Here is a 17,374-nt window from a genome sequence, read left to right on the forward strand (position 1 = left end):
ACTCTTTCAAAGTTCAGAATGCTATCTGAGGGAGCTCTGATTCACAAAGAATCCCTGCCCACTGAAGTAAAAAGGACCCAAATAACACAAGTGGCATTTCAATACAGGACTACTAATGAGAAAAGAGGGGTCCATAATGGAAGTAATACAGGGTATAAATGAAAGAAAATGAATCAATATATTTTTGCAACGGGAGCGTACTTTTCCTGTCATGCACCGGCAGCATGAAACACCTTCTGAAAACTAAGATGTCTCTTTCTTAGAGAAAAACGTAAGAATGGTAATAAAAAAAAACATGTTTTTACAAGCTTCACTGAATCACAACACAAGATGCTGAAGCCCCAAGACATTCCATGAACTTCCACAAAACGTGGACCCAGATTTATCCTTGCAAGTCGCTTATTGGATCAGGAACTGCAGGCCTACAGTTCTGCACCCCAATGCACCTCAGAATGCATACCTTACTGTAGATACAAACTATCAGTAGCTGCACTGCTTTCAACGGGATGCACCGAGACCATGAAAATCAGTAACAGAATATATTTCTTGGATGTTTTCTTACTCAGAAAGGAACCACCATCTAACAACAACAACAACAACAACAACTTATTATTTATACCCCATCCATCTGGCTGGATTTCCCCAGCCACTCTGGGTGGCTCCCAACAGAATTAAAAGCACAATAAACCATCAAACATTAAAAACTTCCCTAAACAGGGCTGCCTTCAGGTGTCTTTTAAAAGTCAGATAGTTGTTTATTTCCCTGACATCTGATGGGAGGGTGTTCCACAGGGTGGGCTCCACCACTGAGAAAGCCCTCTGCCTGGTTCCCTGTAACCTCACTTCTCGCAGGGAGGGAACTGCCAGAAGGCCCTCGGCGCTGGACCTCAGTGTCTGGACTGAATGTTGGGGGTGGAGACACTCCTTAAACATCTCAGTGCAAACTGAAGTGCTGCAAAGGTATAACTTTTACATAGCCCTGTCCACTTAAAATCATAGGATGCTGCCTTATGCTATGTCAGACCATCTGGTCTAGTATTGTCAGAAACGCCTAGCAGTGGATCTCCAGGGTCTATCCCAGCTAGAGATGCTAGAGACTGAACCTGAGAACTTCTTCATGAAAGCAGCTGATCTACCCACTGACCTACCGCCATTCCCTTGTGGCAGCAAGTGTGAATATTGTGCATATTACAGATATTGTACATACAGTGTATTGTGAATTGCGCAAATGGAGCCAAAAATGCAAGTTACTATTATGACACCTTAGCTGAGATATTTGTTCCCTCTTGCCTGTTTGCAAATGTATTGTGTCAAGTTGGAAACTGAATACAGTGGTACCTCGGGTTAAGAAACTGTTCTTAACCTGAAGCACCACTTTAACTAATGGGGCCTCCTGCTGCCGCTGGGCCGCTGCTGCATGATTTCTGTTCTCATCCTGAAGCAAAGTTCTTAACCCGAGGTACTATTTCTGGGTTAGCAGAGTCTGTAACCTGAAGCGTCTGTAACCTGAAGCGTATGTAACCTGAGGTACCACTGTATACGGAGGGTGGAAAAGTATTTAATGGAGTTAATTTAACTTCCAGAAACATACTGTTGCTGTGCTAGGTAACTGTTTACTGATCATCTGTTTAATCCAACTAGAAAGGTATGATCCCTAGCTCCTTGGGATTGCATTCCCACCCAATATATAGTTATAGAGAAGCAATATTTGTATACTTTTAGAACCCTTCTGTTTTTGTTTTCATTTACATATTCACTAAACATATTCACTATTTAAGTTTAAAATAGCCCTAAATACAGGTTTTTCATTCTGTGCCACTCTTCCGAAGTTTCATTTATTTATTATTTTAAACCCTGCTTCAGCTTCCTTGTTTTTAAACAGAAGACATGACAGACACAGATGGAGTGTTGCCTTTGTGTGCACTAGCTATGATGCTTCTTTCTTTCTTTCTTTCTTTCTTTCTTTCTTTCTTTCTTTCTTTCTTTCTTTCTTTCTCTCTGGGGCAAGGAGACACTTCACCTTGGCAGAATCAGGTGACAAACTCCAGCACTAGATAGTGACAGACCTATTTGGCAAGTATAAACCAAATTTGTTCTCACTAAACAATAAAAACAGCAGCAGTAGCATACTTTAAGGCAGTATGCTTCAAAGACTGTGTGGAAGGTCGCTGGCAGATGAGCTGTTCCATTGTGCATTAGAACCACACAAAGGAGAATCATAGTCCCACTCCTACCCATAAAGATTAGGTATACAGTACTGTAGGGGCATGAAAATAACATTTTTTAAAAAAACTGTGGCAAGCTTGGGACCTTCTTTGATCTGCACTGCTACAAGAAATTAGGAGGAATATTGGAACAGTCAGTCCTGTAGATACAGTAATGGTTATCCTTATTTTGTTGTGTTATCCTTGATATTCATAGATCTTTTAAAAACAGCATTGGTTTTAAAACAGAAAAGGTCCCTGTTTTACAGGTGCTAAACTAGTACTTAGAGGCAGGGATGGGCTGAATGAAGGCTAGTAAACTAAATATGAATCTCTAGAGGGAAGACATGTAGGTGAGTGATTGTCAGGTAGGCAGCCTGTTCTGGATGGTGACACACTCCCCCTGAAAGAACACGTACATATTCTGGTGGTACTCCTTGATTCAACTCTCTCACTGGAGGCTCAAGTGGCTTCAGTGGCACAGGTTACCTTTGTCCAGGTCTGGCTGAGTCACCAGCTATGGCCTTCCTAAACAGAGATTACCAGAGCAGTAGGTCTTGGTTTACTAGGTTATCTGCTCTCTGTATTCCTGTAATACACTTTAGGATGCTTTTGAAAATGGTCTGGATGCTAAAATTAATGTAAAATACAGCTGTGAGGATGTTGCCTGGGGCAGTAGCTGGGATCGTATAACACCATTGAGTGCCTATAAATGTCTTGACTGCATTGACGGTACTGCTATTGACTTAGAAAGCCCAAAACAACATGGGACCTAGGTAGCTGAAGGAGCATGTCTCCCTCTACCCTAATATTTAGGCATGAAGTACTTCTCAAGACACTATGCAGCAGACAGAGCAAGTATATTCCATGGTGAGATGAAATAGGCCCTAGACTCTAGATTAGAGTCCAGAGCCTACAGAGTGATCTAATTCAGCAAGTTTATTTTAGTTGTATTTAGAAAACAAAGCTGAAAACTTTGAAACTGCCAAATTTGTGTATTACTGTACTTGCGGTTGGCATTGATTCATAGCTACTAATGAATTTATGAAGCAAAAAAAAAGATGTTCTGCACAAAAACGAAGCTCTGGAAAATTTCCCATAAAATTTCCTGCCTCAAATCATTGTGACTAGAGGGCCAGAAATCTCTTGGATAGATAGATAGAGATGATAGAGATAGAGATAGAGATAGAGATAGAGAGAGAGAGAGAGAGAGAGAGAGAGAGAGAGAGATAGAGATAGAGATAGAGATAGAGATAGAGATAGAGATAGAGATAGAGATAGAGATAGAGATAGAGATAGAGATAGAGATAGAGATGGTAGCATTTTGACTCTTGTGCCTTCATGTCCTGAGGTAGCAGAAACAAACAAGGAAATCCTAAATATAAACTACAGGAAATAAATAGAAATGAAACCATCAATTCTGAGCAAAGAATTTGATAGAGACTGCTCTCCACATATGGACAAATTCTCATAGCACATCTGGAATGGTTCACTCTATCTACGAAACCTCTGAAAGGTCCCTGTGTCTGTGCACATTTCACCCACTTTTAGAAGAATAAGAGGTTTCAAAACACAGAAATTCAGCTGGTCTTCTAGCTAACCAAAACATATTTTTGAAAGGTAAAACTGAGATACTCTTCCACTGTCACAAAGATTTGTGTCCAGCTATACTTGTATACTGGTATTTGTTCATTTCAATGTCCCTCCGTGCAGTCATTCCTGATTCCCATATCAAGTATGCATTGCAGTCATTGTCTTCCAACTACCTTCGCTAGATTCGGAAAACCTAACTAACTACCAGCCAGTTGCTAATCCCCCTTTCCTGAGCAAAGTTCTGAAGCGAGTGGCTGCAGACCGGATCCAGTTACTCGTTGAAGAAACTGATTTTCTGGATCCATTCCAATCAGGGTTTTGGCCCAGTTTTGGCACAGAAACTGCTTTGGTTGCCCTGTATAATGACCTCTGTTGAGAGAGAGACAAGGGAAACATGCCCCTGTTAATTCTCCTGACCTCTCAGTGGCTTTCGATACCATTGACCATGCTATTCTTCTGGAGCAACCGTCTGGACTTGGGGTAGGTAGCACTGCTTTGCAGTGGTTCCAGTCCTACTTGGATAGTCATTCCCAGAGGGTGTTGCTTGGGGAATGCTTTTCAGCCCCATGGAACCTTCAATGTGGAGTTCTGCAGGGCTCAATCCTATCCCCTATGTTGTTTAACATCTACATGAAACCGCTGGGTGGGGTTATCCAGAGGACTGGATTATGTTGTCAGCAGCATGCTGATGACACTCAGCTCTATTTCTCCTTTACATTTGCAGGTGAGGCAGTGGAAGTGCTGGACCAGTGTCTTCCCTCGGTGATGGATTGGATGAGAGCCAACAAACTGAAACTCAATCCAGATAAGACTGAGACACTATTAGTGGATGGTTCCCTAGACTGGATGAGTGGGAGTTCACTTGCTCTTGATACAGTTACACTTCCTCTGAAGGAGCAGGTTCATAGCTTGGGAGTACTACTGGATCCTTTGCTGTCACTCAAAGTTCACGTGGCCTCAGTGGCCTGGAGTGCCTTCCATCAGCTTCAGCTGGTGGCCCAGCTATGCACCCTATCTGGACAGGAATAGCCTGACTACTGTTGTCTATGCTATGGTAACCTCAAGGTTAGATTACTGCAATAAGTTATACATAGAGCTACCTCTGAAGATGGTTCGGAAACTTCACCTAGTGCAGAATTCAATGGCCAGGTTGTTTACTGGAGCAAGATGCTTTGAACATATTACACTGATCCTGGTCTGACTGCACTGGCTACCATTTAGTTTCTGGGTCCAATTCAAAGTGCTGGTTTTGACCTTAAATGGCTCAGGACTGCAATATCTCAAGGACCACCTCCTTCCAGATGAACCTACTCAGACCCTCAGATCATCTTCTGAGGCTCTTCTTCATGTGCCTCCACCTTCATTTCACTGAGAAAAATGAAGTTACAGGGAACCAGGCAGAGGGCCTTCTTGGTAGTGGGGCCCTCCCTGTGGAACGCCCTCCCAATAATAATAATAATTATTGACAGAATTATAGAAACTGCGTGAGAAGATGGATGGAACTGGTGTGCTGGCTAGTTGTACTCAAGCCTGATCTCTGTGTGGTTGCTTTGAAATGATCACTAGCTGGGACTGATGGGAATTGTAGTCCAAAACGTATTGAGGGGAACAAGTTTGGGGTAGGCTGCAGTAAGGTCCCCAGTGTGTAGTCATCATACCATGGAGAGGAAACTCTTCAAGAAAGAGCAAAAAGCTGTACATGCAGGTTCAGATCATGGATACAACACTCTTCACAGCTCCATAAGACGTATGATAGAGGATAGAGCAGCTCCACAACAACATGAAATCAAGAGAGATCACATAGAACTGAATGTCTGATTTAAAATAAAAGAATAACCCAAGAACAATCAATGCCTGTTTTCTCAAACGTATCACAGGAATAACAAAATATATATTAGGGGACAAAACTAGAAAAGACATACAAGATCCATGGTCAGCTCTCCTGACATTTCTATCAGGATTTGTTCTGTGGTACTGAAGGAGTCAGTAATCTATTCCTCATGGCATTCTTCAAATTCAAATGCCTACACATTACAAATGCTATGTGTGAGGAAAATGTGTAAGTTTCCCTGCACTGCAACCGAGTAATATTACCAATGGGGTTGGCCTTTTACAACATTTTAATTTTTTTCAATGAGGAGACAATATTTCTATCCATGAGGAAGAATATTTACTTTAGGGGACAGAATTAAGTCTATGAAGGACAATGGTTAAAACAGTCATTACTAAAGTTCTTTAGGGGAAACATTCACTGTTTAAAGTAGTATCAGCTGTATGGTGTGAATATGGCCTATGTCAAGTTAAAAATGTGACCGTTTTAAGAGTTTGCAATAGTGTAGGTGGCTGTCGGATCCTATAGTTGCATCATTTCAATTGTTCCAAGTTTCTGGAGAAACAGCGGTGAAGTGCTGTTTTCAACCATTCAGTCCTGGATGATAAATTTCTTGAATCTCTTACAATGTATATGTTTTCTGGCTCTTGTATCGGGGCCTGTATTGACATTTTTGGTTTATATATCATTAGATAAAATATGTCCTAGCAGTTCTTAATTTCCCCCAAAATGACTTAAGAAAAAATGATGCGTGGATTTTGCATACTAATATCATATAACAATCAACATTTGTTTGGAATCACCAAATAACATTCACATATGACCAGCTAGCCAACAACAAACCATGACTTAAGGTCAGCTACTGTTCATGGCTTGCTAGAGAGCAACATATCACTCTTCCTGGTTTAGATATAATGGGAAGCTGTCTTCTGGGTTTGCTCCTCCACTAGCGCAAATGTTATAAGCAAAGTGGGAGCGATTTAGCAGTGTGCCCTAGCAAGCTGCTCGTTCACAATAAACCATGATTAGCCTTAAAGTTTGATTCATCCTACAGGAGAAAACAGATACCGTGCAGATAAGTTGTGCTGAACTAGGCATCATTGTTGTGAAATCCTATCACTTTAACACTTCCCAGAACCAAAGATTTTGGCTAAAACTTGGTAGTCTAGTTACTTCAAATCTGAGAGTTGTGTGAGAAGCTCAACTTTTATGTTTCGGCTGGCCAAAGGCAGGATATATTTTATTTCCTATATTCATTTTACAGTATGCAACAGTCAGCTTTGAAAAAGCTGCATTCGCTAAGTTTAATTATGAAATAAATGTGTATTGGCAATAAGTTATATGAATTTGAAGTATGGAATAGACGGGAGGTTGGGTCTTTAGTGTTAAGACCAATAGATGTTTTATTGTTTGCTAAGAATATTATGTGTCTATGGTTATTTTTGTAATTTGTGTATAATTTGGTATTTGTGTTTTTTGTTTGTTTGTTTTTCTTGTTGTATAAATAAAAAAACTTTTTTTAAAAAGCTGCATTCGCACAGCACCTTTGTTTCACAATTTTGTTTTGTTATTAAGCTAAGGGTGGGTGGGGAAGACCACTATAACTACATTTCCAGAATGTTTTTATGGTGTTGTAAATCACCCTGAGTGTCGTGGCTGCAATTGGAGTCCAGAGTATAAATTCTCTTTAACAGAATTAATAAATAAATTTAGAGATGGAAAATAACAAAAAGGAACCTTTTTTTTAAAGGGCATTTATCCTAAGCCAGTTTTCTTCCCCTTTTAAAGAATAAGGTAGAAGTGGGATTCTACACATAAATTGAAATATATACACCTTTTTGCATACACCAGCTCCCTAAACATTGTTGACTCACAGGAAGCACCTTGTTCAAAATGTTGCTTAACCTTAGAAATTGCTCTCTTTACTTTTTTTTAATCCTGCATCATTTATCGTTGTATTTCTAAACTTGCCTTGAAACCAATATTGAAGCATAGTATAGAAAGATATGCAGGTACGCAAATGAAAAGTGGGGCAATTCCCCTCTTCCACCTGCTGCTTTCTAACTCTGTGCTTTACACAGTGAGACATTGGAGAACACTGCCACCAATGTGTGTCTGTGAATTCCCTTGTTGCATGACACTAATTAGGTTTTTGCAGTTCTTATCATGGAAAAGTGGATATTACGCTACTATGGGAACTGTGGATAAGCAAAGCCAGCGTGCTATGGAAATGATAGATGATAACCTAGTAGATATTTCGTTGCATATGCTGACACTTTGAAAATGTCTCAGATTTTAGGAAGTATTTTGGAGAACATTTTAAGAAAGCAGACTTCCGTTTTCAGGCCTATTAGTTTCATCAATGTTAAACAACTAAATATACATGCGTTAAATGGAGGTAGAGCATATCATTTATTCACTTACTCAATGGGATTTGAAAGTCCCTGAAAACTGTGAACCTGGTGTTTTAGGAAGACAGCAATCCTTTCCAGAACAGGTTGAATACCATTCTCTTGGTGGACAGACCATCAACCAAGATTGCATGGTCTAACAAGAGGATTTGGTTTATTTATTTGTTTGTTTCATTCACTTATTTTTTCAGGCCACTGTATAGAGTACAGCTTAGGCTGTCAATATACAAAGGTTGGTCAACCCTGGGCTAGGTCAACCACTGTTGTTCATTCTGATATACAGTGGTACCTCAGGTTAAGTACTTAATTTGTTCCGGAGGTCCGTTCTTAACTTGAAGCTGTTCTTAACCTGAAGCACCACTTTAGCTAATGGGGCCTCCTGCTGCCGCTGCGCCGCTGGAGCACAATTTCTGTTCACATCCTGAAGCAGAGTTCTTAACCTGAAGCACTATTTTTGGGTTAGCGGAGTCTGTAACCTGAAGCGGATGTAACCCGAGATACCACTGTATATGATATCTTGACATAGCTATTTCACTACCTATACCCACAATAATGACCATGAGAGAAAAGTACATTGTGTTATCTTCACAATCTGTTATCACAGGGCCATATCCATTTTTGAAATACTTAAATACTATGCACATGGCTGCAGTTGGAACATATTCAAATAATATTTATGGTATACAGTCGGGCTTCCAGCCATGAAATTACAGCTAAAATGAATTGTGGATTTTCCTTGGAAAATCATAATATAGGTCTAGGTCTAGCATCAGCATATAGGTCTAGCATCAAACTCACAAATTTTCCATACAAATGCTACAAGAGCATTCTTATAGGAATTCCAGAACAAAATTCAGTCCTGCTGTTCCAAAGTTTATTATACCACCAAGCAAGCACACTAAAGAAGAGTGTTGGTATTTGAAGTTACTGTGTTTGAATGTGCCTCCTTATTCCAAGTATCAGGTAAGTCACAGTATTAACAGGAATAAACAACTACATTTAAAGTGTTCTCAAAGCAAAATGTTATAGCATAACCAGTAGAGTTTGTTTATGTACCATTCATGATCTGGAGATAAGGGCAAAATTAAAGTTTCATAAACCACACGGCAACATTTTGTAATACTTTCAACCAGGAGAGACTAGGTTAAGAAACATGGCCAATACTTTATTACGACTAGGTAAAAAGATATTGTATTTGCTTGCATTCCAGATGGTTTAGCCACTGTCATGAAGTTCTGAATTCAACAAAATGCAAGGAGAACCTCATCATTAATATTTCTGCACTTGCATTGTATTAAAACTTTTGCTTAGTAGAACAGGTCAGCTGTGCAAATATGCATGTTAAAATGGCCTCTGTTTTATATGAATGTGGACACAGCCTTAACGTTGCAGTTATCACCTGCTAATCATGTCTCCATTGTAAAACCAGATCACTTATTCTGCAGGAATATAAATAGTATGGGCAGGGTCCAGCCAAAGCTAAGTGATACAGTGATACAGATATAAGTGTTTTCCCATGGAAATACGTAGTACTTAAAAGAGTTTAACTTCAGCTGAATGATCACCTATGAAATCTACCCAAAAACCTATTACAAAATAAATTGTCTCTATTTATAGCAATAGACAGAGGAGAATTCTTACTCAAAATCTATTCTATACATGATAGCTCTTTCTATTTTGGGAAGAGTCATTGTGTCCTTGGTCCACAAAATTTACCATCTAAATGTGGAGAAGGGAAAAGAGATGGAATCACAGCTACTTACACTACTCTGAGCTTTCATCGTATGACTATATTGCAGAAATAATGAGAATGTTTCATGACTAACTGCAATGAACACATTAAAAATGAAGATTGGGTCATTTAAATTGCTTCATGCATTTTGAATCTGATGAATTCATTTACAGTCATTAAAATATCATATAGGGATATTTGACCTTACAACCCCATTTGGGTTGGGTGGGTTTTTTTTGGTTTATAATGAATATTTTTGCTAGCTTAAAGATGGGGATCTTTAAACTAATTCCAGTAGCTTGTCAATTCACTTCTTTTGATGGCTGTGTAATTTTTATTTAAATCTGCTTTAAAGAAAAATCCTATTATATCGCATTATTTCTAAATGTGCTATATAAAACCTGTGGAGCACTTCTATTGCTGCCGTGTAACAAAAGCTGAAGCCACTTGAACTACTGGAGTATTTAAACCTATTTGGGTGAGTGTGCGCTTTTAAGCTAAATTACAGGGCAAATGAGCTTTTGTGTATGGAAACAATTTGCCCACATGTCCAGGCCAGATTTATGTACAGACAAGAAATTGCTTACTTATTCCACTGAATTATACAAAGTAGCTGTCTGCCCCTTTTCAATTGGAACCATCTATAATTTGTTTTTATTTTCTTCCTCTCCCCTCAAAAAAGAAAAAAAAGAAAAAAGAAAACAAAGAGCAGGATGTCACTAAATTAGGAAATTTGGATATACGGTAATCATCAAATCTAGCAGTTCATATATGTAGGTCAAATTGACGTGTGAGCTTCCCTTATGAAACAAAGACTAATGTGATTTCAGACCATAATTTCATAGGAGTAACTGCAATACATGTTTTGAAGAAGTCACTGACTATAGAATAAATCAATATTAAATACTTTATACAGGAAGCATACTTTCAGAAGATGGTCCTTGAGGCTTTTCTCTAGATGATATCCTAATTACAAGTGCAAGCTTATTACAGTTTATCTCTCCCTTCAATTATTTACAGGGCAAAAAAGGCAAGAGGTACTGCATTAGCTATATTAAAATATTGTGTGCTTTGTTTCTCTATTATTAATAACATACAAAAATAGCTCAGGCAAATATTCCCGTGCAAAAGTGTGCTTTGCCCACCTGAGCTCATTCATTTATTATTCATATTGTTATGTGCAGAAAAGTAAAACATAAAAGAAAAACATACCAAACCCTTTAGGCTTCTACTCTGCATTACTGAAATAATGAAGGTTGTACTTCAGTCATAAACCATAACACTTGGTAATAAATGATTCTGTTGTCTCATATGCATGCGTTGGCTTAAACCTGAGTCGACACAGAGCTTCTAAGCACCAACCATATTCCAATGCCTACTATGGCTTCAATTCAAAATATCCAAAAGTGCTGATACATTTAGTAAGACAACAACAACAACTTGAGGTTACTTTTTATGAAATGCAGCTAATCTGTAGCAACTTGATGTGAAATAATGTGATTACTAACAGATAAGAATTTGCCAAGCTCAAACTGCTGCTGCCAAAGACACCAAGGCAGAGAGAGTTCAGAGATCCATGTTTCTCAAAGCAGGAGGCCAAGGGTTCCCAATATAGCTGCTAGGAGAAGTGTGAGTTCCTTCCCCTTCCCTCTTACCATAGGCTCAGCACTCCTGCCTACTAGCCACAGCCTGGTCACTGCTCCATTTTATAACTTACAAGCTTAGGTGGCTTCCCTCTAAGAGAAGCAAGACACTATTTAGGTAACTAGCATGTGAACTCTTCTAGTTTGTATAAAACAAATGCTAAGATTTGTGGACTTTGGGGATACCCATGTGAACACTAGTAGTCTCAGATTAATTTAATGAATGTCTGAGAACATATGTCAATAGACACACACACACAATTAGTAGGTGCTAACAGTCCTATTTCAGTGATTGTCAACATTCACCTGCCTATATGTAAGTTTTAAGACAATTTGTCTGAGACTGTCAATGTTCACAATTGAATTTTCACATTTATCACATTTTGGATGGTTGCATTTTGGATGGTGTGTTAGCTAGAAATCCATTACTGTATAATGATTGTCAAAGTTCACATATGATACAATTTGTGTATTGTGTGCAATGCTGGTAGCTGGAGAACATTTGGGATGCCAAATATTCCAGACAGTTGATGCAACCAGCCCTGAATTTGCCAGTTTGCAGCATGATGTACTGACTGGCCTTAGGGATTCCACAGGCATCCATAGTCACAGACATGAGCATAACAAGAGATGTCAAATGCACTTGAACAGAAAAACAAAAAACAGCAAACAACAAATCCGTCTGCAATCAAACTAGCTTCGAGTACTGTACTTTCACTGAAAGAGATTCCTCTGACTCTCATCATCCAGTGATGAGAGATAAATGAGAGTTAAATCTGAGCTTCATTAAAATGTAAACCACAGCTACTGACAACCGATTTCATTTTAAACAGTCTGGCTAACATTTTAAATTTCTGAAAGCAAACTTTCAAATGCACACCATCACCGTCATTTTAAAAAGGGTTTTCTGTTGCAATCCAGCTGTTTCCAGACTTGAAAGTATCTTTAAGGTCAGTTGCAAGTTACAATTCACTTATAACAAGGGGGAAAGGCAACAGAATGTGGGTGAGGGCTGCCTAAACTTGATCCCATTTTGTTACTGCACAGAACAGAGATGGAAGGAGCGGAAATGGGGAAGGCTTGACTTAAATCCCCAAGGGAAGCCCTAAAGCCCAGGGGCAGCGAAATGCCCATCTCCGCACTGATCTCTATTTAGCATTGTGGAAGGGGAGAAAAGAGCGTTGTCAGCTGAGGATACATCTCAGAAGGAGGCAGAAAAGAAAAGAAAAAGAAAAGAAGAATGAATGTTCTCTGGATGAAGGAAGGCAGCGTGAGGAAAAGGGGAGGGGTGAAGAGGAGGGGAGAGGGAAGACAGCTGAAGACAAGGAGAAAACAGAGGAGGAGAAGGGTCAAGAGTGGCTGATAGACATGAGAAAGGAGGGAAGCCTGGGAGATGGCAGCAAGGCAAGAAATGGGCACAGAGAGGCAGCTCTTGCAGTTCAGTGACCCAGCCAGCTTCAGAGGGGAAAGCCTGACACTCATTTCTTTCTTTCTCTCCCAAACACACGCATATATATATATATATATATATATCCTGAGAGGGAGCAGAGGAGAGGCAGAGCCAGGAAAGGGGCTGCAGGCTCTTTCCTGTATGTGTGTGTGTGTGTGTATGTGTGTGTGACTGTAACCTGATGCCATCCCCAAGAGCCTTCCCCCTCCCCCTTCCCCCAGAGCGCCCCCTCCCTCCCTCCCTCCTCCTTCCCGGCTATAGTTAGCAAGCCTGCAAAACTGCAGCCCAGCCCTGCCCTGCCGCCCCCCTGTGCCCTTCCCTGGCAAGGGAAAAAGAAGAAGAAGAAGGCGGCGGCGGAGGGAGAGAGGGAGAACAGCCCGGCGGCAGTACCGTACCTTAGCCTGCAGATACTGGGGGTAGTAGTAGGTGGTGTACTGGGGGTACATCTGCTGTTTCCACACTTTGCCCATGAAGCTGGAATAAGGGAGCCCGCAGCGCAGGGATGAGGGAGGGCACTTGACAAGGGGAGGGGAAGTGGGGGGGGGGGGGAGAGAGGAAAGAGAAGGAGACGGAGAAAGGAAGGCGCGGGGGGGGGGGGAGAGGATCGCTCTCTCGCTCTCCCTTGCGCGCGCGCTCTCCCGCTCTCCCTCCAAATGTCCCTGGCTCGGCTTCTTTCTTCCTGGCGGCGGTAGCTGCGGGGCTCCTCCTTCCTCGGCTGAGCCCAGACCTTCCTCCTCCTGCTGCCCTGAAAGGCGTCAGCGGCGGCGGCGGCGGCGGCAAGAAAGAGGCTGCAGAGGGCACCGAGGACGACACCAGAGCGCTCTCTTCTTCTCCCTCACACTCGCGCGCGCGCGCGCGTGTATGCGCGAGGGGGAGGGCGCGAGCGCGCGAGAGGGCCGGGAGTCGCCTCTCTCTCTCGCACGCTCACTCGCTCACTCGCCTCAGCAGCCCAGGCACGACCAGGGAACAGACGGCGCTACCACCACCAGCGCCCGGCCGGCTGGGAAGAGTCCTGCGCACGGGCGCGCGAAGTGGGGTGTGTGTGTGTGTGTCGCTGACTGGAAAGCCGAGGGTGTCGTGCCCGCTGTGTGGCAATGCCAAGGGGTGGAAAGGAAAGGGCCGGGGTGAAAGAGAGGGTGGGGGTGGAAGAGAAGAGGCGAGGAGAAGAGAGGCGCGCGGGGAGGGCAAGGTGGGCGGCGCTTAATCCCGCCGAGGGTGGGACGGGCTTCCAGACAGTACTACTGACTTGGGGGAAGCGCGCGCGGCGAGCGCTCCGGAGTAGCGTCCAGCCGGTCGTCGTGAGGGGAGCTCCGAGAGGCAGCCGGGCCAGCAAGCGGCGGGAGCCGACCCACTCAGGGTTGCTTCGGAGGGGCACGGCAGCGTTGGCGCCCGGTGCTCTCCGGCTGCTGGACGTTGGAAAGCGAGAACTCAAAGAAAGGAGAGGAACCTGCCTCCTGGGATTCCTGGCTGCTCGCTATAGATGCTCAGCTGCCTCCCCGGGCCATTTTTGGAGAATTGAACGAGCCTCGCATTGTTCCTTGCAGAGCACGTTCCTTGCGCTGCTAGGGGCCACTTGACTTTTTTAAAAAAAGTTTATTTTGTTCGGTTTTGTTTTAGTTTGGTTTTTCAGGAACACACAGCTCAGCCTTGCACAGGGGTGCCTCGACTGTACATTATCAACAAAGGCATCACAGAGTAGGAGGGAACCCCACCCCCCAAAAAAACCCCACGTTTCGGTGGGTTATATAATGCTCATTCCCCAAGCGAAATTCTGGAGGAATTGAAGGGTGTCATAGTCTCCATTCTGTAACATAGTTGACTTTCTACCCTGAGTTAAGTTGCTCCTGGATACATTTGTGTCTATCTAGACTACATCTGACATTGTACCATTAAGTATATATATAAAATGCAGTAAAAGAAGTACAAGCATGATAGGAGCAGAGGTTGTTCATAATTCTGTTTTTGACTCTTGGCAGCTTGTTTCTCCCATTCAGTTTTCCAGTTCTTCCCATTTCTGGCTTCCAGAACTCATGCTGAGTTAGCTTCTCTGTGCAATTCCTTGTTTCAGGGTTGATCCTCTTCACCTAATAATCACCTGTTATAGTAGCAATAGTTGTCACTTGGAAAGAGCAATTCATAATGAAGTATGTCATGCAGCATTGAAACAAATGTTTCTGGGTCATCTTGAAAATTAACGTAGGATTTAATAGCATTCTTCTTCTCAACAACAGAGAAGCCTGGACTGACACATCATCAACATTTTTGGTACCACAACTGAAGAGGCAGGGAAATGCAGGCACATTTAGGCTGCAGTCCTATGCACACTTATATGAGAACAAGCTCCCATTACATCTGAACTAGATGTACAGAATCTGACTTCTGGAGTCTTTGGAGAAAAATTACAAATATGGTGATTTAGAATGCGCTTCATATTTATTACTGCTATTAACAACATTTCTATGTTGTGATCAACTTCAACCCTTGAGGTGGTGTTCAACGATATATATGGAAACATAGTTAGAACATGGTCCCGATAAAGCCAAGGTTGCAGGTTTGATCCCTGTAAGGGACAGCTGCATGTTCCTGCACTGCAAGGAGTTGGACTAAATGATCCTCAGGCTCCCTTCCAACTCTGTGATTCTATGAAATACATCATATTCATAACAAAGCATTAAAATGCAGGAAGGAAATCTTCAGATGGAGGGCGGTATATAAACACAATAAATAATAATAGCAATAGTAATAAATGCAAACTGAAAAATGAGGGCTTCTGTTTCCAGTGTTCAGAGGTGAGTGCAAATGCTTATGCGAACAAAACATGACTTGACACTAGGCAAAACTCCCCGAGAAGAAAATTTCACAGTGAGGTGCCACCACAGGAAAGGCCCTCTCTGATCACTACCTGCCTGGTCTCAGAGAATAGTGGAACTCAGAAAGAGACATTTGAGGAAAATCTTATGTGGGATGCTCATATTGAATAAAGGCTTCTATAAGAAATTTAGGTCTCACTCCAAGTCTTATAAATTTTGAGGCTGCAGTCCTATATCCCTTTTCATGGAAGAAAGACATACTGAACTCAATGAGATTGCTGCTGAGTAAGGATGTTATAGGACTGTAATGTGAATGTCAAAATCAGCTGTTTTAAGACTGATGAGATACATTCTCAATATGTTCTCCGATGCCTTTTGTACTATATATAATGTCCACTCACTCAAGGCAGCCCCATGTACGTACAACACTTTTCAGTAGCTCAAATGCAATGCTATCAGAGCTTGGATAACTGGCCAGGTTTATGTCTTCAGCAGTTGCCCTCTGCAGTTTTGGCAGGACACTTAAATATTGTATTTAATTTGAAGTTTTGTGGTTGTATTATATGGGGGTGGAATACCTGATTTAGCTCACTGCTTGTTGATTTTTCATATTTATGAGGAAAATAAGTCACAATATCTGGTGCCTAGTTTATGATATTGATTACTAATTAGACAAACAGCAACTTTGTTTTTGTTGATAAGCAGAAGCAAGCATATACCAGTAATTGAAAAGATGGGTTCCTTTGTTTGTGCAGCAATGTATGTATGTATGTATGTATGTATGTATGTATGTATGTACAGTTTTAATGGTTGATTTCCAGGTCTTTTACTTCTATGGGCCATCTGTAAATTTTGTTTGATTTTTGCTATGATCAATGTATAATACCAACCAGTTTACTCCTGGTGAAATGTAGTATAGTAGTGTATGCAGAATGCTTTCACTCATGTATTCAGATGTGCTTTATTAAGGATTCTTGTTAAGTAGCAACAATGATCCATCCCCCACATCCTCACCAAGATCTTCACACTCACAGCATTAGAACAGCATGTCTCTATGGCTGGCATTTACAAAGGTCAGCAGATGTACAGTGCTATGTCTGAACGGGTTCCATGGAACTTCATGGAGAAATATGTGGAGGGCATGAAGCATGTTTAGAATTAGAAAGGGTTAGACTTTGCAAGGTCAGAATATCTTTCTTTCTTTCTGAAGAAGAAAATGTTATAGTATTTAATATAATAAGGCAGATATGCTTCCTGTAAAACCTGCCAAAATTCAATGTTAGGTAGTCAAAACCAAACACAATCCCTTTTACCACTTAATATAATTTCAGCTGAATTGTAGGCTATCTACACATCACTGGCTTAAAACATAGTAAGGTGCTTTGTGCGTGTGTATGTATATGTGTGAGAGAGTGAGAGAGGGGGGAGTGTCTTATTGCATTTCAAGACATATTTTTATGCTGCTGTATGCACCAGGGAGAGTCAGGGATGTTTTCACCTGATGCACATCACCTGTTTCTCTATGCTTGCAATAGAGCAGGCATAGGGAAACTCCAGCCCTCCAGATGTTTGGGACTACAGTTCCTATCATCCCTGAGCACTGGTCCTGTTAGCTAGGGATAATGGGAATTGTAGTCCCAAACATCTGGAGGGCCAGAGTTTGCCTATGCCTGCAATAGGGGTTGCATCCCAAAACCCTT

General features: G+C 41.5%; 1 protein-coding gene across 2 annotated transcripts in view; it reads right to left on the reverse strand.

Moving 5' to 3' along the window:
- Window positions 1-14,066, reverse strand: part of RBMS1 (RNA binding motif single stranded interacting protein 1) — a 113,903-nt gene extending 99,837 nt beyond the window's left edge. The window contains exon 1 of one of the 2 annotated variants that reach the window (XM_083494902.1): window positions 13,260-14,066. In XM_083494902.1, coding sequence (XP_083351028.1) covers window positions 13,260-13,334 — 75 coding nt within the window. In that variant the 5' untranslated portion in view covers window positions 13,335-14,066. The remainder of the gene's footprint in view (window positions 1-13,259) is intronic. The other variant, XM_083494901.1, reaches the window with a different exon arrangement.
- Between the last annotated feature and the right edge of the window lie 3,308 nt (window positions 14,067-17,374).

The sequence above is a fragment of the Podarcis liolepis genome (genome assembly GCF_965112155.1).
Source record: "Podarcis liolepis genome assembly, chromosome: 1".
NCBI lineage: Eukaryota > Metazoa > Chordata > Lepidosauria > Squamata > Lacertidae > Podarcis > Podarcis liolepis.